At 50.3% G+C, this 25542-nt stretch overlaps 1 protein-coding gene across 10 annotated transcripts in view; it reads left to right on the top strand.

The window, feature by feature from the left end:
• Window positions 1–25542, top strand: part of Pcbp3 (poly(rC) binding protein 3) — a 221859-nt gene that overhangs the window by 159025 nt on the left and 37292 nt on the right. For 6 of the 10 annotated variants that reach the window (XM_027922249.2, XM_027922250.2, XM_071614965.1 and 3 more), the window contains 2 exons: window positions 23299–23453; window positions 25450–25473. In XM_027922249.2, coding sequence (XP_027778050.1) covers window positions 23299–23453; window positions 25450–25473 — 179 coding nt within the window. Of the gene's footprint in view, window positions 1–1559; window positions 1654–19253; window positions 19699–23298; window positions 23454–25449; window positions 25474–25542 lie in introns of those variants that run through there. The other 4 variants (XM_027922252.2, XM_027922254.2, XM_027922251.2 and 1 more) reach the window with 3 other exon arrangements.

Raw genomic sequence — 25542 nt, 5'->3', positions numbered from 1 at the left:
TGGGAGGGCAAAAAGAGTCACATTGGTCCCATGAGCCCCTTCATATGGCATTAATCTATACATAAGGGTGGAGCCCTCATGCCCTTACCACCTCCTAAAGGCCCACGTCCTCATACTGTCACAGTGGGTTAGTTTCCAACATGTGACCTCTGGGTGGAAACCTTGAAGATAATTATCAAAATAGTGCTTAATATAACAATTCAGCCACCCAGCATAGTCAGTCATTGTAGGCTAGTCACATTTTTAAGCATTATAGTATATAAAATAGAATCCATAAAAGTCTCATGCACAAAATGTAATGCTATGGGATATTCAATCACTATTACATAGACCAGAATGCATTGATACAGAGGAATATTGAGTATGTAATGCTAAGTGTGAAAAAGCAGAGCAAACACAGGCAGTTTGGTTCTATTCTTGCTGAAGAGATTTACTAACTCCACCTGGACAACAATCTGAAGAGGGAGACTTCCTGACACCACAGATGGATGATCTTTCTGGGAACAACTAGCTAGGGGTGTGCTTTTCTATCGTGAATATCCCCTATCTGGTTATTTTAGTTTAGTAATGAACCATGGGGATGACTTGGCTGGGTAAGGCCTGTAGGACTGCACCTCCTCTGTGCCTTGGTGGGCACAGGAAAGCCATGGGACCTCCCTGGTGCAGCCTGCACCTTCTGCACAGCCCACAGCCCCTCTGGACATTCCCTCCAAGCGTCTGCATGTGTTTGATGGTTATGTCGTCTGGTCTTTGTGTAAGACAGGGGTAAAGGTAGCATGTCACACCAGGCAGAGTGGGAGGCTGACTCTTAACCTGGTGGCAGAGGTGCCTAGGCAGAGTGGGAGGCTGACTCACCAGGTGGCAGAAGTACACAGTTTGGTGGGTGAACCAATTTATGTGCCCCTTTCTCTCGTGCCAAGTGACTCAGCCCTGGGGTCTTGGTCAGTCCATGCATCCCACCTGTGCAGATCACAGCCCACATCAGGACTGCTCTCAAGAACACAGCATACTCATCCATTTCTGGGCTTATGTGTGGGCTTGCTTCTCAGGGAAGATTACAGTGAATTACAAATGGCAGGATATCCAGTCTGTGCTGTTTCAGGCCCTCGTCCTGGTGAAGAATAACCTCCTGATGCAGTTCCGTGAGAACCTGCAAGTGTGTCGCCAGCCAAGCCCAGGACCAGCCCGGGGCCAATGGGTAGGCTCTGCCTCCTGCCCAAGCCGTCCACAGGCAGACGGTCAGCAGCAGCGATGACAGCTCGAGCCTGAAGAGCTGCGTCTGGATTAATGTGGGCCGAGGTCCCCCCATTCCAGGGGCTTAGCTGCTGCAGCCTATGTCCTACAGGCACTCTGCCTTGTTCAGCTGCCCTGTTGGGGGAAGGAACCATTGGAATGACAGCCCACGAGTACTGGGTGCCCCTCCAAGGGCACAAGGGGAGCGGGGCGAAAAGTAGGTCACATGTGCCTGGGCCATGTCACGCGGTCCCCACCCCAGGCCAATGGGATGGGTGGCTTCCTTCAGTCGAGAACAAAACAGCTCTCTAATTTTTCTCCTTTAGCGTTTCATCTTCTCTAAACAGGGAGAGTGGCCATCTGTCTGGTACCCACATCCAACGCGATCCTCCCGACCTCACGGGGCTGCTTTGTTCTGAGGTAAGGGGATTTTGTGGGCCTGGGGAAGCAGTCAGCGGAGCAGGACAGGTGGCCGAGGCTGGCTGTGAGGACAGCAGACCCAAGGAAAGCAGACCCAGGCGGCATGGCAGGGCAAGTAGAGTTCTCACACGTGTGGGTTGTCGGGACGAAGTGCTCAGAGGAGCTACCATGACTGCACAGAGCTCTTCTTGGGTGGACAGGCGGAAATTGGACTGTATGTGCAAGTGGTTTCAGATGCTTAGAGGACAGTGCTCTGCTCTAATAACATGGCTCCTTTTGAACAGTCAACGTTGTTCTGATGCTCTGCACTGGTAAAGCAACATTATTTGTAGGACAATGAACATAGTCTTAAGGTTGTTTGTCAGAGATAGTGAATATGGATGGGGATGTAAACCCCACCCTGAGCATGCTGGTCACTATCAGGAACCAGGGTCCAGCACCATCCAGCTGGGGACATTGCCCTCTTAAGTAAACAGTTGAGCTGTCTGTTCCTGTGGGCAGGAGCTCCATGAAACCCAAGTATCAGTGAGGCTAATGCACACCGATTTCTACCAAATGGAGGATGTGCAGTTTTGGAGCTCGATATCAATATTGAGAAGTAGCTAGTTCTTTTGGTTCTGGGAGGGCGTCAAACATGACTTTCTTGCATGATAAAGCTATGCAGACTGCGTAATAGTGTTTAAATGTTGGTAAAGCTAATGCGAGTTTTGCAGCTTATAAATAACAAAACGTCCGATCTTGCCTGAATGAATCGAGTGTTCCATTAGCTGGGGACCCTTCGGATGCACACATCTTGTCAGTGAGGTGTGCAGGAGGTGGTGTTCGTGGTCTCTGTATGGCGACCATTGGTGCCCCATCCAGACAGACTAAATGCTAGTGTTTGCATTTGCTGGAAAATGTTTCAGAGTCCTAATGGGGTTTGATCTTAATCTGTTGTATCAGTGAACAATTTTCTGCCTTTGAGAGATACAATATTTTAAATTTATGTTTTAACTGTTTGTATGGCCAGGATCATAAAAACAAATGCCCACACTTTAGGGTATCAGCTGTCCTACATTTTAGTTTATGGAACAGCAGTTGTACCCGTGGTGACACAAGAAGCTTTCCTCTTAGAGCGAGGTCATGGAAACGTCCTGCACTTAGTAATACCATTTCCTGTCAACTACAACCTGAGGGTGAGTCCCTAGTTACATTCCAAAGGGCTCTTTCCTTAACCAGGTTCCAGTCTTTTTTTTTGGTACTAGGAATTTAACCCAGGGGCACTTAACCACTGAGCCACATCCCCATTTTTGTATTTTATTAGAGACAGGGTCTTTCTGAGTTGCTTTGGACCTTGCTTAAGTTGCTGAGGCTGGGTTTGAACTCGCAATCCTCCTGTCTCAGCCTCCCTAGCCGCTGGGATTACAGGTGTGCGCCACGGCACCCGGCCAGGTTCCAGCTCATGGAAAATGTTCTGTTTCACTAAAGCAGGATAGAAGAATTCAATGATTTTCGTGTTGATGGTTTTTAAATCTTCCTTTTGTGCCTGGGGAAAGCCGAACCAACTTTGTGCAGCTTTTAGCATTGTCTCCCTCTCTCTGCTACTCTCTGTGTCCCAGAAGCTAGTCTTCCTGTGGCTCTTAGTCATGGCGTGCTGTAGCAGGACAGAGGTGTACTCTTGTGATGATCATGAGGGTTCACATCAAATTATAAAGTTATTACCCACCTGTCCCATTTGCCTTCAGGGGAAACACAAGTGCTGCTGCCTCAAGGGCAGGCCTGACCGTCCTTACTTACTGCCCCTCAGCCTCCAGTGAAAGGATGACAAATACAACCATGCAGAGGCACTGGGGCACCTTGCAGATTAGATTATGCTACCCAGACCAAAGGACGCCCCTAGAGCCTGTCTCTGTGCTCCTGCCTGCCCATCCCCAGGCTTCTCACCTGTGGGCAATGTGTCCTTAGGCACTGTGGACTGACTGCCTGTTCACATCGCGCTCATTGTGCTGGCTTTGATTCATTTGGGAGCTGAAGGGTCACAGGTGGAGTTGGCCTGACCAAGTCTTGGGCAGGTTCCCTCTGACCCTGCACCCCACATTCCATGTGTGGGAGGTGTGCACTATCTGGGCCCTGCTGGGTGGGGCCAGGAGCCTGGATAAAGCATTCTGCCACCAACCAAGGAGCCTGAGAAAGACCTGGGGTCAGGAACACCCCTACAACTGGAGCCTTCTAGCCAGGGACACTCAGAGAACCAACAGGCCTGGATGCTGTGACTTGGGGCCAGCAAGGCCATCCATGGCAAAACTAGTGGGCTTGGCAGGACCCTCTGGGGCTCCAACCCAGCTCGAAGTGATCAGACCCCATTCTTTACATCTCAGCTACACACTCTTAAAGAAAACACGTGTCTGGCTAGGAACCACCCCCACCCCAAGGACACTCTGGAGGTACAGCCACAGCTCCCTCCTGCATAGTGATGTGATTCAGAAGCTCTGGGCTGGCCCGCACTCTGGAGCTGAACAGCCTTCCAGGAGGTCCTCTGTGAGTTTGAGAACCACTGTACAACCATGCAGGAGTGAAAGTTTAAGTACAGGTCACGTGGGGCTCCTGGTACAACTGGAGTGGTGGCCGAAAGGGGCAGTCCTGGGTCAGGAGAACAGCCTGTGGTGTCCAGTGACCACATGTCCAAGGTGAGCAGTCCCCTGTGGGGACTCCTGGCTGAATCATGTGGTTCATTACCTGTGGCGGGCCTTCCTGTAAGAAAGGAGACAGGCTGCTCCCCACACATGTCCACTGAGAGCCCTGTGGGAGACCAGGAATGAGGAACCTAGAGGAGAGTGACCTCTCTTGCTAGAGTTCAAGGTGAGCAGGACCCCAAGGCAAGTGCCAGGGGAGAGAAGATGCACTGGTCCACAACCTCTAGTCCTAGGACTAGGACATCCACTGGGAAGTGTCCAGGGGTGGGCAGGTATGGCCAGGAGAGGTGAAAGGGCTACAATGGCCACTGTCACAGCCCCAGACAGGAACCAGGGCCAGAGGGTCTCAGGGGAGGAGAGGACCTGACTGGGGTGGTAGCCCGACAGGGGCAGAGGTGAGTCCTGGAGAGCCTGGGAGTGTGAGGGCCAGCCCTGACGCAGCCTTCCTGCCTGTCACACAGATACACAGACCCATGAGCTCTCTGAACACATTCAACATCACCTGCCTGTACGCACCCTCTTCCCTGCCAGCACCCTCTCCCCCCGGCTCAGCAGCCCTTCCTTCCCCTCGTCTCTGCCCTGATCAGACCCTATGTATGCGTCCCCACACTGAGGTACATGTGGGGAATACGGGCATTAAAAACCATCAGAAGAGTGCAGGGATGTGGGGGGAGCCATGCACCCCGAACTATCAGGAAGAATGGTTAACCTGGTAGGCGCGGGGTGGAGGACAGATGGCAGCAGGGGCGGGACTGGGTTTGCTTTGCTTTAATCTTTGTGTGTGTGTGTGTGTGTGTGTGTGTGTGAGATTTGTTTTTGTTTTTGTTTTTGTTTTTTCACTGAATCAGAGATTGAACCCAGGGCCCCTGTGTGCTAGACAAGTACTCTACCAGTGAGCTACATCCCCAGTCCTTGCTTTGCTTTAATCAAACCAGCATTTAAATCACTAGAAATGGATAAACTATTCAATAAGTGATGTTGAGTCAATTTAAAAAAACACTAAATTTAGAATTTGATCTCACACCAAATACAGATGTATTTGAGATGGGGTAATGAGCTAAAAGGCACAGAAATCCACGTTGATTTTGAAAAAATGATCTTTTTCTTACAGGGCATCCTAGGCCATGCCACACAAAAAGGCACAAGAGTGCCAGGTCCATTAGTGCAGAAATAGCAACCAAACACAAATAAAAAGGCAGCTGTTAAGAAACAGAGACTCCGAGCGGCTGACAGATGTCCAAGGGGCCAGTGGCCAGGGAATGGCAACTAGGAGAAGTGTGCATGGCTGTGAGGAGTAGAGGTTGGGAGCACTCGGGCTGCCTGTGTGCCCTGCTGACCTGGAGGGCAAGGACCGTGCAGCTCTGCATGGAAGACTTTTGGCCAGGTCTACGTATACCTGACCTGCAGTTCTCACTGCAGATCTTAGCAAACTTTCATGTGTGCAGAGAGCTGCATGTAGGGTTGTGAGAGGAGCGGAGCCCTGCCTTCAGTCAGGGTGCCTGAGGCTGTCAGGTCTGCACTCCGGCCTCCCTGGAGGAAATCATGATGAGGGCATCGACGGGAACAGGAGGTGTGCCGTGTTTAAGCCACAGAATGTCACTGGGCAGTAAGAAAGAGGATGTGTGGTGATGATGGGCCCAGCCCTAGCAGCAGCAGGTGGGTCTCAGACATGCTTTTAGTCAAAGAGTGGGCTCAGAGTGCAAGCCCACAAGGGAACAGGAGGACGCTGCCGAGCTGCAGCAACTGCCTGGAGTTGGCCAGAGCTGCCTCACTCTGGGTGTGGAAGGTTCCAGGTCATGAATGAGTAAGTCACATGCTCAGGGCCACAAGACACTCGGGCTGCACCCTTCAAATTATACTCCTCACAGCCTCCAGGCGATGCTGCCCTTCAAAGCCAAGTTACAGAGCACACATGATGTGGCACTTATGCAAAGTAGGGCTAGGAAGAGGCCCAGCACCCGCTGCAGCATGCAAGCGTGTGGCTCCAGGGAGCTTTGTCCCCTCCGCAGCCTGTGTGTTCCCAGAGCACTTGGGCCCTGCCTGCCCTGGCCAGGCTCCGCCACGCTCAAGTCCCAGTCAGGACAGCTCGGTTGGCATTCATATCGCCTTTCGTTTTGTTCTTTTTATTGGTCTCAGAGAGGATGCTGCTGCTGTGACAGTCACACTGTCTGGGTGACCTAAGAAAGTGAGCTGATTGTGATTGATGTGGACCGGAGCCAGGAGCAGTTGCCTAGGGGCCATGACAAGGAGTCCACACCCAGATTCAGCCATGGTCCCCGGTGGCCCCCCAGGGGCCTCAGGACTGGGCTTACAGAACAATTGTTCTCATTCCCAGTGTGCAGCCCTCGGTACCAGAGACCTTGGCCAGAAACAGGAGGCAGCAGGGGTGAGCCAGAGGAAAGGCCAGGACTTCTGCCTCGGCTGCACAACAAAGAAGCCTGCAGGACCTCCTTCAGGTCTGCCCAGTGACATCCTTGTTGACAAACCTCAGGCACCCCACTTCTTTCCAGCAGAATGCAGGGGGCCAGCCTCAAGAATCAACACTCCCAACCAGAGGGCCTTCTAAATGATTTTTACCCATGCGGTATTTATGAAGGCGCTCATAAATATGTGTTTGCATTTTGGCAAGGAATACAGGGCTTGTCTCTCACATACATGTCTGTGGCTTTCTCAAATACATACATTGAAATAAAAAACCAAATCCATTAAAATAAATTAAATGAGGCAGGCAGCTGCGAGGTTTACAGGATTAACAGGCCATCAGCGGCTGAACTCCCAGCGCCTCACTGTGATGCTGTTGCCTTGGGGATTAAGCTAATCCTAGAGTCAGCTGGGAGCAGGATAGCACAGATTCAGTAGCTGCAGTGTGGGGGCCTGGCTTCTGCCACCCTCCAGTCTTCCTTGCTGAGGCTGCCTACCTGGACATACCACCAGGCCCCTTGGGAGCAGGTGAAGCCCTCAGTCCAGCACAGTGCAAGGGGATGCCGTCATCCCTGCTCCCCACACCATCCCGCCTGCCCCTGCCCTCTTCAGTTGCAGTGTCAACCCCTATGGGCCAGGCCTCCAAGGACACTCTGTGTGTGTGAAGGTCCTCGGTGGCAGGAGGCCCAGGGAGACCCCTGGGCGCCCTCTACACCTGCCCCCAGGCGGCCTCCTGTTTGTGTTATTGTGACCCAGGTCTTCCCGAATCTCTGGCACCCTCAGCAGGCTCTTCAGTGCTGCCCGCCATCCCCCACTCCAGATTCTGCAGAAACACTTCCAGAGCAGCAGTCCAGGGTCAGCTGCCTGCAGCCAGTCTCAGCTTTGCAAGCCAGTCTCTCTGTAGCTTTAGTCCACCCAAACGTTCATGTTTTTCTTTTTTGAAAGTTTCTCATGTAAGTTTTCTTGATTCATTTTTGTCTTGATTTATTTTTGGCTCTTTTAAATTTTGTTTAATTTTTAACTACTTAAAATCACTTGTTTTCCTTGGATGACTCTCATTTTGTTTTCTTTAAAATATTATTATCGGGCTGGGGATGTGGCTCAAGCTGTAGCGTGCTCGCCTGGTATGCGCGCGGCCCGGGTTCGATCCTCAGCGCCACATACAAAGATGTTGTGTCCGCCAAAAACTTAAAAAAAAAAAAAAAAAAGTTAAAAAAAATTCTCTCTCACTCTCTCTTAAATAAATAAATAAATAAAATATTATTATCATTTATTATTTTATTTCTCTTTTTATCTTTTTTCTTAATTCTTTCTTTCATTTGGGAAGATTTTTAATGTTTTATTGCTTCAGCTTTTATCTTTTTAAAAAATTGTATTGTATTTTCGTACATTGCCATTTGTAGTGTTGTAATGAAGTATTACTAGTATTAAGATATTAAGACACTAAAAGAAATCACCAGGTGTGGTGGCACACGCCTGTAAATCCCAGCAGCTTAGGAGGCTGAAGCAGGAGGATTGCAAGTTCAAAGCCAGCCTCAGCAAAAGCAAGGTGTTAAGTAACTCAGTGAGACCCTGTCTCTAAATAAAATACAAAATAGGACTGGGGATGTGGCTCAGTGGTTGAGTGCCCCTGAGTTCAATCCCTAGTACCCACCCCCAAAAAAGAAATGACCTCTCAATCTAATTTCAGCTTATTTTTCTATTGAATTTGAGCATGAGCTATGATTCTGCCTGTGTTGACAAATGAATCTTGTATAGTCGTTAATCTGTGGGTCTTCCAGCCCCACGCACACCCTCCCAGAGAAGCTGTGTTCCTCTCCCATCTTACTATGACCCTCAAGGAGACCCAGGTGCCCTCAACACCTGCTGTCCACGTCACCTGCAGCCTTGGGAGGCACAAACACAGCAGGGCTAACCTAGCCTTAGCCAGCCTGCCCTGCTGCCAACATGTCTACATCCTGCTGCCCTCTGCCTATAGCCGTCATGTGACTGTGGGCAAGTCACTCACTTGCTGCCTGTGCCCTCCCTCCCCATCTGCCATGCAGTCAGCAGTCTGTTGGCAGTGTCCTTAGGTCTCCATCCTGTTCTGAAGGCCAAGCTGACCAGGAGCCTCTCTAGGACAGAGAAGTCGGCCCTCTTGACAAGCATCACTGGCACCTGAGGCACTTCTCGCCAAGAAAGGGGAGCATCAGCTCCCAGGAGAGCGACCCTGTAAACGATCAGGCTGGGGAGGCCTGCAAGGCTCACCCTAGTCCTTGTGCCTCCTACACAGAGAGCCCGCCCCTGAGAAGATCCTCTTCTCAGTGTTCCTGAGGGCAGGGACCCCTACAGTTGGCCGCTAAGCAGGACTGCTCCTCCTCAGTTCTTTCTGGCCCTGATGGGGCACAGGCAGGCACAGGGTCTCCAGCCACTGAAGGAGACAGGGTCTCCTGCCATGGACTGGATCCTTCCCAGGACAGTTTCCAGGTCTTGGGGGTGGCATGTCCCAGGTCAGGCTTCCTCTTCATCCCTGGATTTAGCAGAGGAGATGATTCTCCTGCCCTGTGTTCTTCCAGAGGCTGCTATTTAAACTTTTCTTCACTCCAGGAAGGACAGCGGCACCTCCTGCCAAAGGGGCATTTCCTGATGAGATGGGAGGGGCTGTTGCCTTGGAGCCGAGCCCCCACACCCTGGGACACCACGCTGTTAAGTGAACAAACACAGGCCACAGGGTTATGAGAGCATTCCTTCTTGCCCTTGCTCACCAGGTTGCTTCTGACCTGTTCATGGATGATGGCGAGGCCGCTCCTCAGGGTGCAGGTTCTCTGGCCCAGTGCAGTGTCCATGCAGGCCAGTGTGGACCTGTGTACAGCCCTCTACTTCATCACTGGGCGGATTTTGTTTCCTTCAAAATCTCCTGCCCTACTGACTAACCTTGGCCTTCTTTTCATGTTAATAGGACAGTACCCTCTCCTTTGTGTGTTTATCTATAATTCCCCAATTCTCATGTCTATCACTTTGTTTTGACAAGAGCAATAATTTGAAACTCTGTGCCTACCCCACCCAGCCCAGAAAAAGTGGTACCAGAGTCACAGGCTTGGAAAGAAGCACATGGTACTTGGCTTTTGTGTTTGGGTGAATTATCTGTACCTGACTCCAGTGCTTCCTTCTGCTCTGATTGGGCTTGTCCATCATGATGCTCTGAACTGTATCAAGTACCTTTCTGACTTCCATGAGGGAACTGCATTTGCAGAGTGGGCAGCCAGTGCTGGTGCCCTCTTCCCTCTGGGAGGCTGTGGTACTTCCCTGAGTGCTCTGCAGTTGCCCTGCTCCCATGACTGTGGTGAGACCTGTGCCCAGCACACAGCGACAGTGCGTTGGAACTGGCTGTCCCTCAGGCTTGTGTGCTTGGCTCCTGCTCTTCTTCAGTTTACAGATGTGTGAGCAGAATTCCTGACCCTACATTACCCATCCACCCCAAGTACAGACTCCACAGGTCCTGTGTACTATTGGTCTTCATGTATGTTGCTGGTTCTACGTGTTCACATTTGACTGAGTTTATTAGTAGAATTTCTAATTAGAAGCTGGAATGCTGGGTCTAGGTGATGTCAGCGGTCCCCTTCATCATACCAAATGTCTTTCCCAAGTTAACCAGTTTGCTCTGCTGTTCTCCAGCGCTTGCTGCCAAGTTTTTTGTTGTGTTATATTGTATTCCAGCCTTTCTGGTAGGAATATGGTGGCACCACCGTGACCTTACTCTGCTTCTTCCTCTTGACTTTTGATGCCCATCTGCCAGAGGATGGGTTCCGGACCCCTCTATGGAAACCACAGTGCATGGATGCTCAAGTCCTTTATATAAAATGGCGTAGTATTTGCACATTACCTGTGCACTTCCTATAAATCATCTCCAGATGACTTATAAATCCTAATATAATATATGTGCTACGTAAGTAGTTAATTCTGATTGTCTAGGGAAGAATGAGAGGGGAAAGAGCTTGTGCATGTTCAGTACAATGCAATTTTTTTTTTTTTTTTTTTTTTTTTTTACAAATTATTTCAATCCATGGTTGGTTGAATCCAAAACCCATAGGTTCTTTTGGTCATATGGATGGCCTCTTCTGGACCATGCCTGTTCAAGGCTCATGCCTCTTCTTCCTGAGCAGCATGGGAATGCTCCCTGGACAGAAGCCTTCAGCAGTCCGATGAGCTGCAGGCGTCTCCCACTCTGTGGGCTGCTTTTCTCTCCTGACAGGGTCTGTGGGGCACACAGAAAGTTGTAGCTCTGATTGGTTCGTCATTTCTGTCTTCTCCTTAACAATTAGTGCTTTCTTGTGTCTAAGGAAATCTACCCTTTTCCCAGCTAGATTTATTACATCTATGCTGCTTCCAAAGGCTGCGCTCTGTCTGTGACCCCGTTTGGATACAGGCCACCTGGAATGAATCTGAGGGGGAAATTGGGGAGGAAGCATTCGGGCTCTGTTGTCCACTTGCCCTTCTGGTTAGTTGAGTGCTGGCTTCTGCCCAGTGGAACTGCTGGGGGAATTGACTGGTCCCGCCCACTCCCCCCTGGCTGGTTACTGTAGCTTTCTGTGCGGATCAGTGGCAAGACTCTGTCATCTCACTTTGTTCTTTTCCTCAGGCTATTCTCAGCATGATGACTTTTTCACGTACATTTTAAAATAAGCTTATCTGTGGAATTGGGTCTGTAGATAAGTTTGGAAGCAGTACATCCCAAGTTTCTGAGCATGAGTCTAGGAACAATATTTGTCTTCTAATTCTCAGGTTTTCTTTAATTGCTCTCATGTTTTCAGTTTTCTTTTTTTGGTACTGGGAATTGAACTCAGGGGTGCTTGACCACTGAGCAACATCTCCATCCCTTTTTTATAATTTATTTAGAGACAGGGTCTCACTGGGTTTCAAGTGCCTCATTAAGTTGCTGAGACTGGCTTTGAACTTGTAATCCTCCTACCTCAGCCTCCCAAGTTACTAGAATTATAGCCATGCACCTCCATGCCCGGCTCCAAGTTTTCAGTTTCCTACTGAGAGGTTTTACACATCTTTTGTTACATTTATCCCAATTCTGAATCTTTTATGTTCTTGTAAATGGTATCTGTTTTAAATTTTATTTTCTAAACCTTACTTTTATGGAAATGTGTAAGATGATCACCCTGTTGAAATCTTCCCTTTTGACTGTTGTCTGAGGATCATTTTGGATTCATAAGGCTACCAGGTCCTCTGCATTGTCGATTTTCCTTGCTGGTTTCTCACTGTATCCAAAGTAGGAGGAGTGTCCACTGCACTCTCTAGTGAGGCCCTGTGGGGCACAGAAATTTAGGGAGTGCAGACTCCCATTGGCATGTTTGGGTCCCCAAATGAGAGGTTATGGGAAACCTGCAGGTGCACTTGGGGAGCACTCAGCACAGCCCAGGTCAAAGCGGGAAGCTATGCCAGGATGTAGGAAGAGCAGGCTCATCCCAGCCTCTCCTTTACTCTCAGGGACCCTGAGGCTTGGGGAAATTGTTGTTTGATTCCTTGGGCGTGAGGCTCTGATGTGTCACTTCTGGACCTTTGGCCTCCATGGTCCATGTGTTTGAGCAGGTAGGGAGCATGGCTGATCTTCAGTTGTGTGCATTGTCAGCTCTTCTGTAGTCTGATTTCCTCACCAAACTGCGAGCCACTTCAGAGGATGGCCGTGCCCATCCATGCTACATGCACAGTGCCTGGTAGGAACTGTGAAAAGATGAGTGAGCCAGAATGTTCCCATGAACCCTTTGTAATGGGCCAGTGGAAGGCCCTGCTTGATAACCTCCCATGGCATCCAGAGGTTCCTGTGAGATGAACCACATTCAGAGAAGGTGCTGCGTGTGGGCACAGGGCACAGACAGCAGGCATAGCTCCCATTGCCACAACCTGGTGGAGACACAGATAGCTCTGAGTCAAGCTGGTGTCAGAGCCAGGTCTCAGTTCAGCCCTTAGAGAGATGCTCTGTCTCCACATGGAAGATGTTATGAATCTTGAAATGGCTGCTTTGAAAATGAGAGCGTTTGTATGAGGCACACACTGACATGGGATATGCTGGACCCCTTAGCACTTTTCCCCAAAGGCAGGGCACAGAAATATCAGCACCAGTAGGGGGAAGCCTGGTATGTTGCCATAACAAGAACAACTCTGCAGGTTGCAGACTAAGCCCTATGCATGGTCTCAGGAGCAGGAGGAAAGGGGTCAGTTTGCTGGTCCCTGCTCCTGTCACCTTTTCTCTGTCTTGACACTTGAGTGACAAAGGAGCAGGCTGTTTCAAACGCTCTCTAAAGTCAGGGTTGTGTAAGCCCCGAACATCTTTCTAATGCTAACTGTTACTGGCAAGAGCACTAAACTGCAGAAATCTCCCCTCCCCTGGATGGCCTCAAGGACACAGTGTGCACTGTGAGTCTCTCAAGGAGAATGCAACTGCTAATCAGCTCTGTCGGTTTCTGCTGCCGTGGCCTCATGCAGCCTGATGCGGGCACTGAGCTGTTAAACATGATAAATCAAGTCAGTGCTCACCCTCTCCCTGCCCCAGTGCCCCTTCTAGACAGCTGAGGCCTGTGGTGCAGCCCTGGACATGGCTCAGCTAATGGGGGTAGGCCAGAGCCGCCAGCCTTGACGGGCACTCACTGCTGCCACATGGACACCGACAGTGCTGCTAGAGGCACTCAGCCCCCCTCAGGAGAGGATCTTGTGTTGGAGGGACTCAAAGAAGTTGCTGCCACTGCACATACAGCAAGAGTGCTTGCTGCTATAAAATATAGACCCCTGTGAGCCATTTCTACTTTAGCACCCATCAGCTTATCTCCCCCAGAAGAGAGCCTTCTGTGCTATCACACTCTGGGCATGCCCAGCGCAGCATGTTTCTTTGGATGGAGCCATGTGTCTGGCTGTCACTTTTGACCAGGATGGAATGCAGAGCTTGTCTGTCTGGTGGTCAGAAGCCTAGGCCTGTCATCAGCCAGGTTCAGGCCGTAGCACCTCACTGCTCACAAGTGAACAGGGACAGAAGAGCCCTACTGGATTGGGACAGCACGTGTGTGGTGTGTGGCAGCAGCTGTTCTGGTTATGGCAGAGTGTGCTTGCTGGTATCTGTTGGTTGGAATGATCTTTTAAAAACTCATTGGCAGGGCTGTGGCTTTGGCTCAGATGTAGAGCACTTGCCTAGCACATGTGAGGCACTGGGTTCGATCCTCAGCACCACATAAAGTAAAAATAAAGACATTGTGTCCACCTGTAACTAAAAAATAAATATTAAAAAACATAAGTGGCAAAAAAAAAATTTTTTTTGAAATTTCACCACAATGGTGCAGGTTATGGGCAGCTGTTACAATTTAACCCAAATTAAAATTAACAAGTGTTTGGTTTGGGTCAAAATGGCGGACACACCACCTTGCCACTCCTGCTGAGTGCTACTGGGCCTTTAGGACAGAATGTGCAGAGGAGCTGCTGGAGGACTCAAGTCAGATGGCATCAGCCCACCTGGAGCTGGGCTGCAAGTCAGAGCCTGGACTGAGACAGCACAGAAGTGCCCTTTGGGTCTGAACCAGGAGCCTCTGGGCAGTGCTGCATTTCGGGAGCCTCTGGAGATTGAATGGGGAATAGTTTGCTTTAGTTAAGTTTTTCCATCCCTGCTTCCTAGGATCCAGCCTGGAGACCCTTCTGGGACACTGAGGGCAGTGGCCACCAGCAGATGTAAAAGCAGAGGGAGGGGGGCCTTCCTCTCTAATAGAGGGGTGCTCTTCCAGGGAAGAAGGATGCTCCCATTGCCTCTTTCTGTCTCTGTCCTCTCACTGCCTAGCCCTGGATGCAGATGCTATGGCAAGACAGATGAGGTACTGGCTTTTGGCCAGAAAGACAAGATCCAAGGAGACCATGGGAGATCTGGGGGGACCTTACAGAGGAGGGCTTGAGGGAGGGACCCCGCAACATCGTGAGTACTCACAGGCAGGCCTTGACCTCTGCATCGAGGATCTGACCATAGAGAGTACAGCAAGGCCACTGTCATGAGGGCCAGGGGATGATGACTCACTCCCAAGCCCAGTGAACACTGGCAACACACATGGACAGAGTTGAGGATCACTGCTAAAGCTCTCAGAGCCAGAAACTGGAACCACAGCCCCCAGGAGGCTGTGGGACTGACTTAACTGGTACCAGTGCTGGGCAAAATAAAAATATCTTCCTGCATAAAATTTAAGTAATGGCTAGAGTCTTATGACAATGTTCAGTGTCCAGGGGACAGCCTAATGTCCATACGGGACATGAAGGACCAAGAGTTTCAACCTTGTGAAAGGAAAGATGACCAATGGACTTTAGCCCACCGTGGCCCTCTGTGTTGGAGTGACCAGAGTCTTGAAAGCAGTTTCTGTGACTATGTTTCAGAAGGCATGAAATGAATGGAAGACAGGATGTCTCAGTAGGAAATACCAGGTGCGAAAAGAACAAAACAGAGCTTTTAGAACTGAAAAATCTAATAGCCAAAATAGAGACTATGTCGTGGGAACTCAGTAACAGACCGGGGTCCCGGGCCAGATGGCGCAGAGGCAGATGGGCTCCATGACCCAAGCTGATGCAGGAAGCAGGGAAATCCAACAGGGCCTCAAAGACCTGGCCTGACCCCAGCGGGCATGGCTGCTATGCACATGTGGACACTCACCAAGGTGGACCACACTCTGCAGAGAAGAAAAAGTAGCCAAACAAATTTAAATAATTGAAATCATACAAAGTGTAGTTTAATTAAACTACAAATCAATAACCAAAGATAATTGGAAATTCTCCAAATATTTAAAAATCAAAATACACCCCTTTGAATGCTCTGGTCAAAGAGATATCGAAAGAAATTAGAACAATGAAAAAAATATCAAAATTTATAGGATACAAGTAAATCAGGGCTTTAGCATTAAATGTTACATCAGCTAAGAGGAAAGGTCACAACCCCTTCCACCTGAAGGAAAATCAGGCAGAAGGGAAGAAATGATAGAAGAGGACCAGAAACAAGTGGGATCAGACACAGAAGCAAGCCTAGGGAGCCTGCATGCTGCATGTCTGTGCCTCCTCCATTGTGACCCTCAGAGCCTAAGTGAAGGTATGAACAGGTGGACTGAGGGAAGTGGACATACGGTCTGTAGGGGTTGGTTCAGGACCCTCATGGGTACCAGAATCCTCAGAGCTGTGTCCTGATGTATTTGCACGTAACTTACATGTATCTCTATACGTTAGTGATCTCTGGATTACTGACAGTCCCTAATGTAATGTTAATGCTGACTGAACAATTGTTAAGCTGTTGGTTAGAGAATGTCGAGGAAAGAGTGTGCATGTGATCAGAACTGATGCAACCGTTGCGGGCCCAGCCACACAGCTCATGAAGGGCAAGTAAAGGAAATAACGCTCAGATATGCGCTAGAGAGACCAGATTGGCAAGGTGGTGGGCCCAGCAGGGCATGCTGGTGCTCAGCATGTGGCAAATTCAGGTATTGCTTTTGAGAACTTCTGAAATTTGGGGGGATATTTTCAGTCTGCAGTTGACTGAATCTGAGGATGCACAAGTATTGAGCATAGAGATCACTCCCTTCTGATTTTGGAATGTTTGTGAGGCCATGGAAATTGAGTTGGCCTCAGTACTCCTGGTATAAGTTTTTCTAATCCTTCAATATGGACCAGGAGTGGTGCAGGGAACTGGGGTTCAGTAGTGAGTGCTGTGGTTCAGAGGTGGTGTGAGTGTGTCTTCCAGAGGTCTGTGTGCTGGAAGCCTATCTGCAGTGGGTGGTACTGAAGGGGGCTCCTTACAGGTGGGGCCTGGGGCAAGGCAATGAGGTCACAGGGCTCCACTCCTGGAAGGGATTGTTGTAGTTATTTTAAGAGTTCTTGCAACCGCAGGTTTTAAAGTGACACCACCCATGCTCTTGGCTCCTTCTGCACACAGCCAGGGGGGACTCTTTGGAACCTCTAGCCACAGAATCATGATCCAGATAACCCTCTTTATAAAGTGTCAGCTCAGGTATTTTGTTATAGCAACGAACCCAGAGAATGGAGACCACCATGGCCTTTGCAGCACAGTGTCAGGGCACACAAGTTAACCTCAATAGGACCAGGGCTGTGGAAGGGACAGGCCAGATGAGATGGGGCACAGGGAGTGGCCTCCCACAGAAGTTCCTGAGACATGGGCAGAAGAACTCAGCCTGTTTCTAGAAAGGATCTGAGTGAGGGGAGAGAGGGTGGGAAGGACAGACACCAGGAGAGAGTGGCAGATGAGGCCTTGGGGACAGGGACTTTGCCCTGGATTGAGTTGCACTGCAGTGGAAGGGTACCCCAGGGCTCCGGCGAGGAGGTGGCATGGTGTGACTTCAGGTGCTGTGAGTGCATGGGATGTCAGGCAGCACACACCTCTGCCGCATGTTCCAGAGCAAGCATCTTTTCTGCAAAAACGATGTTTCTGCTTTTCTTCATCATGAGTGGGTGCTGGATGTGCTGCTTTCCTGCCTGCGCTGATGTGCTAATTTGCACTGATTCACTTTTAAGACGTGCACCAGCGCTGCCGTGTGAGAATGGCCCTCGTGCATCATTCTCTCAGGTCACTAAACTCCACGTCTTAATGTTGGTGTGTGTGTGTATGAAGTGATGGAATAGCACTGACTAGAGTATCTATCACCTCACACACCTCCCATTTTTTGGGTGGTGAAAACATTTAATATCCACTCTTAGCAATTTTCAGCAGTGTGATACACTTTTATTCACTGTCAGACTGTGCCGTACCATGAACCTTCAGCACTTACTCCTTTTGTCCATCTGAGACCTTGTACCCTTGACTAACTTCTCTTAAGTTCTCCACGCCCCACCCCTCATCTCACAACCACCCTCTTCTCTGTTCCTATGGGTTCAGCTTTTTCAGATCCTACATGTAAGTGAGGTTGCGCTGTGTGCATCTTTCTATGTCAGGCTATCTCACTAAATACCATGCCCCAGGAGCATCCTGTTTTCCATAGGGCCGGCTCTCCTATCTAAGGCTGACTAGCATTTATTTGTATATCCACCGCACTTGCTTGGTCCATGAATCACTGAAAGACAGTTATGTTGACTTAATGTCTGCTGGGAACAGCACTGAAGTAGACATAGGAGAGCAGATGTCTCTGCAGCTCATGGCCTCCAATTCCCTTGGATGCACACCCAGAAGTGAGTTGTTGGGTGATATTTTGTGAGGAAACTTCATCCTGTTTTATGATGCCTGTACTAATTTACTTTCATACCAAAAGTGAACAAGAGTCCCGTTTTATCCTCGCCCCTGCCACACTTATTATCTTTTAGATAATAGCTGTTTTAACAGGTGTGACTCGACATCTCATTGTGGTTTAAATTTGCCCCTCCCAGATGATTAGTGATGTTTTTTTCCTACACCCCCCTGTTGGGAATTTGTATGTCTTCCATTATGAAATATCTCCTCAAATTCTTTGCACATTTTTATTCCAATTGGATCATTCATTTTCTTGCTATTGAGTTGTTCATGTTCTTTACCTGTTTCGGGTATTAGACCTTTATCAGGGATTCGGTTTGCAGGTCTTTCCTCCCCTCTGCAGAGTGTCTCCCCATTCTCCTGAGTATGTCCTTTGCTGTGCACATTTTATTTTGATCTAATCACTTCTATTTTCACTTGTGTTGCTGGGCTTTTGGGGTCATATCTAAAGCAGTCATTGCTCAGCTCAAAGTCATAAAGCTTTTTTCCCTGTATTCTCTTCTAATATTTTTATAGTTTCAGGTCTTAGATTTAAGTCTAATCCCATTTTGATTTTTTAAATTTATGTATATATGTATATATATGGTATAAGATAAACCTCCAGTTTTCTTTTCCTGCATTTGGGTGGACAGTTTCCCAGCCCCCTTGCTGAAGGGATGGTGCTGGCCCGTGGCATGTTCTTGGTGGCACAATGAGTTTCTCATAGACAGCATGGGACAGGGCCATGTTTTTAGTCCACTTTGTTTTTAATGAGACCATTTATATTGGGAGTAGCTACTGAGATGTTAAGACTTAAGTCTGCTGTTTCATTTTTTTGTTTTGTTTTGTTTTCTCTTTGTTTGTTTGTTTTTTTTTTTTTTTTTGCTCCTCTTGTTTTTAGGTTTTGTTCGCCAGGCTTCCTGTGGCTTACTGTCTTTTTGATACGTTTTGATAGTATTTTTAGGTGTGCTCCAGTAGTCTTTTGGGTTTGTGCTTGCGTTTGTGTGTTTTTAATCATTGCTGCAGTATCTCTGTGTCTGTATCTATATCCTTCTATCTATAGGACTTATCAGTTAGACTGCTACTATCTTACGATCTTACTAGTTTGTGGGAAGAATAGAAACCAAACCCCACTCTAAAATTATTCGTCCTATCCTGTTTATAATTATTTCAGGTATTTCCTAACCATACTGTTCATATCAGACAGGAAAGTAGTTTCAAAAGGTCGTTTTGAAGACTCAGCAGGAAAGCAGAGGCCTTTTGCATTTCCCGTTTTTGCCTACTGTGTTCCTTCTTCCCTCTCTACATTGCACCTCCCTCTGCCAGCCAAGCTCCTGGATGTGAGGGGCAGCCCCTGAGAGCTCTCTGTGGGGTCTCTGTGCCCCTGCAGCTACTGGAAAGGGGCCTTTGACTCCTGTTGTCCCCACTTGCTGCTGCCACTCTGTCTTGTCTTTGATTTTTAGACATTTAACCATGATGTATATTTGTGTGGATTTCTTTGGTTTATTTTGTTTGGGGTTTTCTCATCTTCTTAAATATATGGTCTCCTTTCTTCCCTTCGGCCTTTGCATTTCTTGGTGGCACTGTCATCGTGCTTGCCATCACCGCTCTCCTTGTTAGTGGCTGTCTCCAACCAGTGTGGCACTTCAGGACTGTTGTGTGCACTGACAGGGCAGTTCCTGGGCCGTGAGAGATGAGGGTCTCAGGACTGAGCTGTGGAAAGATGGGCTTCCAGCTTCTAAGGTAAGGGGGCGGCAGAGGCAGAGAGGCCCCATGATGGAGGTCTCTGGGGAGAAGGGTGGAGGGATGATGGAGACCTTTACCCTCAGAATCTATGGCTGTTGAGTCGGGAGATATGGACTCGGCTTGACTCTGAGAGAACAGGAAGCCAGTGGGGTCAGTGTTGCTTGGTAGAGCCCCTGAGAGTTGTCGATGAAGGGCAGAGTGGTGAACGGGGAAGGTGGTTGGGCTGAGCAGGTGGGGGCTGTGCGGAGACAGACAGGTGGGTGGATGGCCTGGAAAGGGTTCAGTTCGGTGCCTTGCCCATATCGCATGCAGTACCTACTGGAAATCCATGCAGCTGGCCCAGGGCCCTGCCCTGGGAATCTGGAGTCCAGGTGTGTGCCAGGCCAAGGCACATCTGTAGGCAGTATCTGCATGGAGTGGCACTGAAGCCACAGACTGGACAGGCTTGCTGGGTGTGGGTGGGGGGCTTGGGGGGCACAGACTCTGCCGGGTCCTCCTCTACCTCCTGTTAAGTGAATTAAAACATGTTCAGTCCAGGCATGGTCTGTGATCCCAGAGGCCCAGGAAGCTGAAGTAGGAGGATCGCCAAGTTCAAAGCTAGCCTTAGCAATTTAGTGAGACCCATTTTCAAAATAAAAACTAAATAAATTAAAAGGGCTAGAGATGTGGATCAGTGGGTCAGCACCCCTGGGTTGAGTCCTCAATCTCCCTACCACTACCAAAAAACACATTCAATCCCAGGCACTGACGAGAGCAGAAGAAGAAGCTTCTAGAAGGCCTGTAGGGGAGGGGTTCCAGGAGGAGCTGCCCATCCATTGTGATTCCAGGTGACCAAGCAGGGCAGTGGGCCCTTGCTTCCTGTTGAGTCCTTTTGGAACCCTTTTGTCCATTATTTTCTGATAGCCCATGACGCTCTGGGCGGATGGGTCAGTGTGCGCTGGGTGGGAGCAAGGCCTGGGACACCCTTGGGTCCCGTGAATAAACAGATACAGCAGCAGACGGGCTAGGGCTTGTTCACCACGTGCCTCAGAGAGATCTATGGCTCCCAGAGCTTCAGTAGGAGCAGAGTGTTCCCCAGGATCAAGTCCTGAGTCCCAGGAGACCTCATCTATCCATGGGACAACTCCCCATTCCTACAGTACACAGAACCTCTGTGCTGGCTCCCTCCTGCCTGCAGATGAGGAAAGGCGCTGGCCCGTGTGACAGATCCCTGCTGACAGCCTGGAGCCGGAAGCACCCCGGGCAGGCGCTGACCTACTTTCTCCTCCCTGGGCTGGAAACATTTATGTAACAGACGCCGCAGGGCCCTGCTGTCCCTGTGGTGGAAGGAGATGCCTTTAATTAAAAAGGAAGCACTAAGCCCTGAATTGGCCACAGCACGAGGGGTTCTTTGGACCTGGTGAATCAGCCTCAGCAGAAATGCAGATCTGAGAGAAGGGTTTTGCCAGGCTTGTCCGGGGGTCTCTGTGGATATTCGCACTTGTGCATTTGAGCAAGATATTCCTGTCTCCCTCAAGACCCTTCCTCCTGAGTGCCCTGCCTGGGCCTGGGCTCTGCTGGGACTGTGCACTCACCCTGGCCAATGGAGCTCTCCCCCGTGCCTCCCACCGGGCAACCAGCAGTCACACGAGGCTGTGTGCTCAGCACTTAGGTAACTAGTGAATTTTAGTCTTAATGTAGAGGGCAGCTTGTGACCCAGTGGACAGCGAGCACAGAGAGCACTAATGTGGAAGAATGGTTTTTAAAACCTCTTTGCTATGTAAAACCCGCATTCAATGCTATGTAAGCATAACCGGCGGTTGCTCTTTGCAGACCTCCCTTATACACCCAACGAGCTGTGTCTGTGCTTAATTTTTCTGTTTTCCTTCTAGCGTATTTTTTAGCAGAAATATTTTGATGAGGAAAAAATTTTGCCCCAACTCCTAAGCCCCAATCTCTCCTGTGTGTGCCTGTCTCAGTCCCCAGCTCCATCACATGGGGCTGGGTAGGTGGGCTTCATGGGGTTTTGTCCCTGAAGGATTGCCATGAGACATTCCTGCAGGTAATGCTTTCCTTTGGTGAAGACCTAGGTGTGCCGCTCTCTGTGAGGAGCTCCCAGTGCGAGCTGCAGCCTCGCCCTTCACCTTCCCAGCAACTGCCCCTCTCTTGGTACACACCTGGGCAGGTATGCAGGGAGCCTGGAGGCCTGTCACCTCTGTCCATGGTACCCCAAATGCCCCATTCTGGGCTCCATGGACCCTGGCCCAAATCCCCCCAGCACTGCATGCACCCCACAAACCAGCAGCCCCTACATCAAATAAGCCACTCTTTGCTATCAGCACCTGTCACTGCTGCCACCTACCTGACTATTCTCCAGGTCCTGTGGAGGCGCTCCATACCCATGTTCCATCCTGTGCCCTGCCCTGTTTCCTCTCCCCTCTGGTGACCCCCACAGCCCCACACTGTGCCCCATGCAAACCACTTCCGATGCCACATTCCTGCACCTCGCAGGCTGCTGGAGCGCGTGTGCATGCCCTTGCAGAGAGCTACTTAACCCTGCACTGCCTCAGGACTCTTCAGCTGCAGAATCAGAGTCCGGTCCCCTGAGGTGCCTCCACCCCACTCCTCCCACATCTGGCAGTTCCAGAATATCTCCTGGGCATGTGCATCTCTCACCCTCTAGCTTCTAGAATCTTTGCAGGACCCCGCTCCCTCCTCCTCGCTGCTCCACCAAACCCTTGCTTCTTTAATCCTCTCTGAGGCATGGCTGGGTAGCTCTGTCTTGTGCTGGGTGACCCCTAGAAGGGAATGGCACAGTGGCCTGTGGGGACCAGTGTTGGCCAGTAGCTCACTGGAAGGGCCTGGAAGCAGGTCACCACACCAGCACAAAGCCATCATGTCCCTTTCCCATGAGGCCTTCCATCTTGCCACCAGTGATCCATCTTTGCTTGTAAAGAGTGAAATGAAGCCTTAATTTAGCCTGGCAGGCTAACTAGGAGTGATTGCCACAGAAAGCATATGATCAGTGCAGACCTGATCAGAGAGAGCATCTGCCGATGGCTTTGGTCAGGAGATGCCAGTGGTTTGGCATCTCTAGTGACTGGAGACTGGGTCCACATTTGAGAATGAGTTTCAAGGACTGTGGGCCTGAGACCACAGGGACATTGGCAAACGTGCCCTTCTGGCTGCTTGAGGTGATGTGGTGGCCATCAGGGAGCTGCTCCCAGATGTGATGGGAAATGGTCAGAACTGAAACTACATGGTGAGCCATGCTGGCCAAGCTGAGAGCACAGGGCAGGCCGTCTCCAGGACACTCCTGGGTGGTCTCTGTACTCTGTGGCTTTGAGAGAGCTGCTCCCATGACCTTCTTCACAGAGACTTCAGTGACCTGCCCAGGTAATGTGGTTAGTCAGGTGGGGCCAGAACTAGCCCCATGGGCTTTCCCAGAGGCTCATGTCCAAGATGCCAGGCAACCTATGCCCCCAGGTGAAGCCTGATCAGCCAGTGAGGGCAGTATGTTCACTCCCACTCAGGAGGCTGGAGCCCCAGAAGGCCAGAAGGTTGTTCCTGAGCTGAGGAGATCTGCCCAGTGGTCAGCGTCTTGCCTTCTCTTTCCAGGTGACGCCATCTGGACCCCATCCATCCTTCTTCACAGCACCCTCAGTACCTTAAGCCATCACCCCCATCCACATTTTGGGAGAAAGATGGAGTCCAAGGTCTCTGAAGGTGGCCTGAATGTGACCCTAACAATTCGCCTGCTGATGCATGGAAAGGTACAGAGACTTTGTTGCTGTCAGAGAAAGGGGACATCCCACTGCCGGGGTCTTTGCTCTGTATAATATTTTTTTTTAAGTCTAAGCAATCTCAGACTTACAAAGCCTTACAAATACAGTCCATTACACTTTCCTGGAACCCTTCTAGACTACCTGGCAGCCTAATGCCCTGTCCCAGAGTACCCCAGGGCAAATTTCTTCTGAATGGCCCTCAGAGCCAGGGCATCCATGCAGATGTGCCCCGCCTGGGCCCTGCAGGCCAAGCAGTGTGTGTGGCACAGCCTTTGATGGCAAGGGGTCCAGGCAGCACTGGAGCACAGCCTGTCACCTCTTTCCAGTCTCCTTCCACCTTTGACTTTTACTGGTACAAGTTTCTGTCCAGCGTTTTTGTGACGTGGCCCTCACTTTGGCTTTGGTGGATGTTTCTCTGCCATTGACAGGAATTCACGGCAGCCTTCCTGTCAGTGGGCCCAGATGTCACCACATCCCATTCCTGGTGGTGTTCACATGAGCCCCTGGGTGGGAGGCTCCTGCCCCGCTCCCTGTGTGCAGCACCCCTTCTCCATGGTTAGAAAGTCCCTGCTGGGAAGTCTCTACAGCTGCAGGCCTTCCACACACTCATTCATTCCATGGTCCACTTGGACTCGGGCCCTCTGCCTTATCCAATGGGCCACTTTTCCCTGTAACTGTTATGATCACTGTGGTGCTTGTAGGGTTCCTGGTCCTTGCCATTCCTACAGCACTGTCTCCCTTCATGGCTCATCTTTTCCTTTCCTGGTCCCCATTCTCGAGTCAGCCATGTCTCTAGAAATGGACTCCTTTGAGTGCACAAGAATATTTTGGAGGCTAGGATTGGGCCCTAGGAACACTCCTTGATCCTGGCCACTGAGGGACTTACACAGAGCCAGGGAACAGACACAGTTCCAACATCCTCGCTCTGAATTCTCTGTCCATGTTGTCCACTCCTCCAATTCCATCCCAGCAGCACAGGGCTCATGGTGGTGCCTGTTCCCCCAGGGCCTGTTCCCAAGAAAGCCAGCTCCTCTTGTCTGCACAGTGTCTCCCAGAATGGCAGGCAGCACAAGGCTGGGCTCTGGAGCTGGTGGGGCTGGCACAGCCAGCTTTGCAGAGGGCACATCCCTCTAGGCAAGCGTGGGCACTCTCAGACCTCCATTTCTGTGGTGGAGAGTGACTTCCTGGCCTCCTCCTGATGTGACTATCTGCAGGCCAGCTACTCAGTCCCCTCCAGCTGCCACCATACCCTCTTGTAGGAGGTGAAGTGGGCCTGTGACAGGAGGGTACTCCCATGCCCCTGCTCCCCTCCCTGCTCCTTCGTCCTGCATGCACGCCCTCCCCATAGCTTAGGAGCAGTGTGTAGGTTGGTGAGGAAAGGGAGTCAGGGTTTGAAAGAAGTCATTCTCCATGGCTGGAAGCCATGCTGGCCCTGTCTCAAGTGACATGCCCCAGGGACCTCTCTGGGGCTGTCCTATGTGCAGAGAGATACTGGTACCAGCCCCGCAACAACATGTGCCCCACCACCAGTTGCTGCAGCGTGTGCCAGTACGTGTGTTGGTATTGTGTCTTTTAAACAGCAGTGTGGCACTGCCCTCCGGGGAGTCACAGTCAGGATTTCCTTGAGGCGGCAAGTGTAGAAGTGCCCTCCTGAATCCCTGGTGGAGGGCAGCTGGCTGCATCCTCCTCCTGGAGAGTCAGTCAAGCTTAGAGCAGCCCTGGTCTCAGACAGACGGACCTCTCTACAGACAGCCCAGCTGGGCACTGCCTGCCCCCGCCATGTAGTCCAAATTCTCCCCTCTTGGGTTGAGAGTATGGCCCAGTGGTAAAGGCTTGGTTCCATCCCCCGCACCACGTAAATAAACGAATAAGTAAATACCAATCCCTCTTGTCAGGAGGGTGGGTGGGTTCTGCAGCATCTGCCCCAGTATTGTCCTCTTCTGCTCTGTGACATCATCTTTCTGTGATTTTCTTTTTTCTACAGGAAGTCGGAAGCATCATTGGGAAGGTAATTGGTGAATGAACTCTGCATCTTTCAGGGTCTCTGTAAGGACACGGTGAGGACAGTGGCAGCCCC

Source organism: Marmota flaviventris, chromosome 8 (genome assembly GCF_047511675.1).
Source record: "Marmota flaviventris isolate mMarFla1 chromosome 8, mMarFla1.hap1, whole genome shotgun sequence".
Lineage (NCBI taxonomy): Eukaryota > Metazoa > Chordata > Mammalia > Rodentia > Sciuridae > Marmota > Marmota flaviventris.
This window is presented reverse-complemented; position numbering and strand designations above follow the sequence as displayed.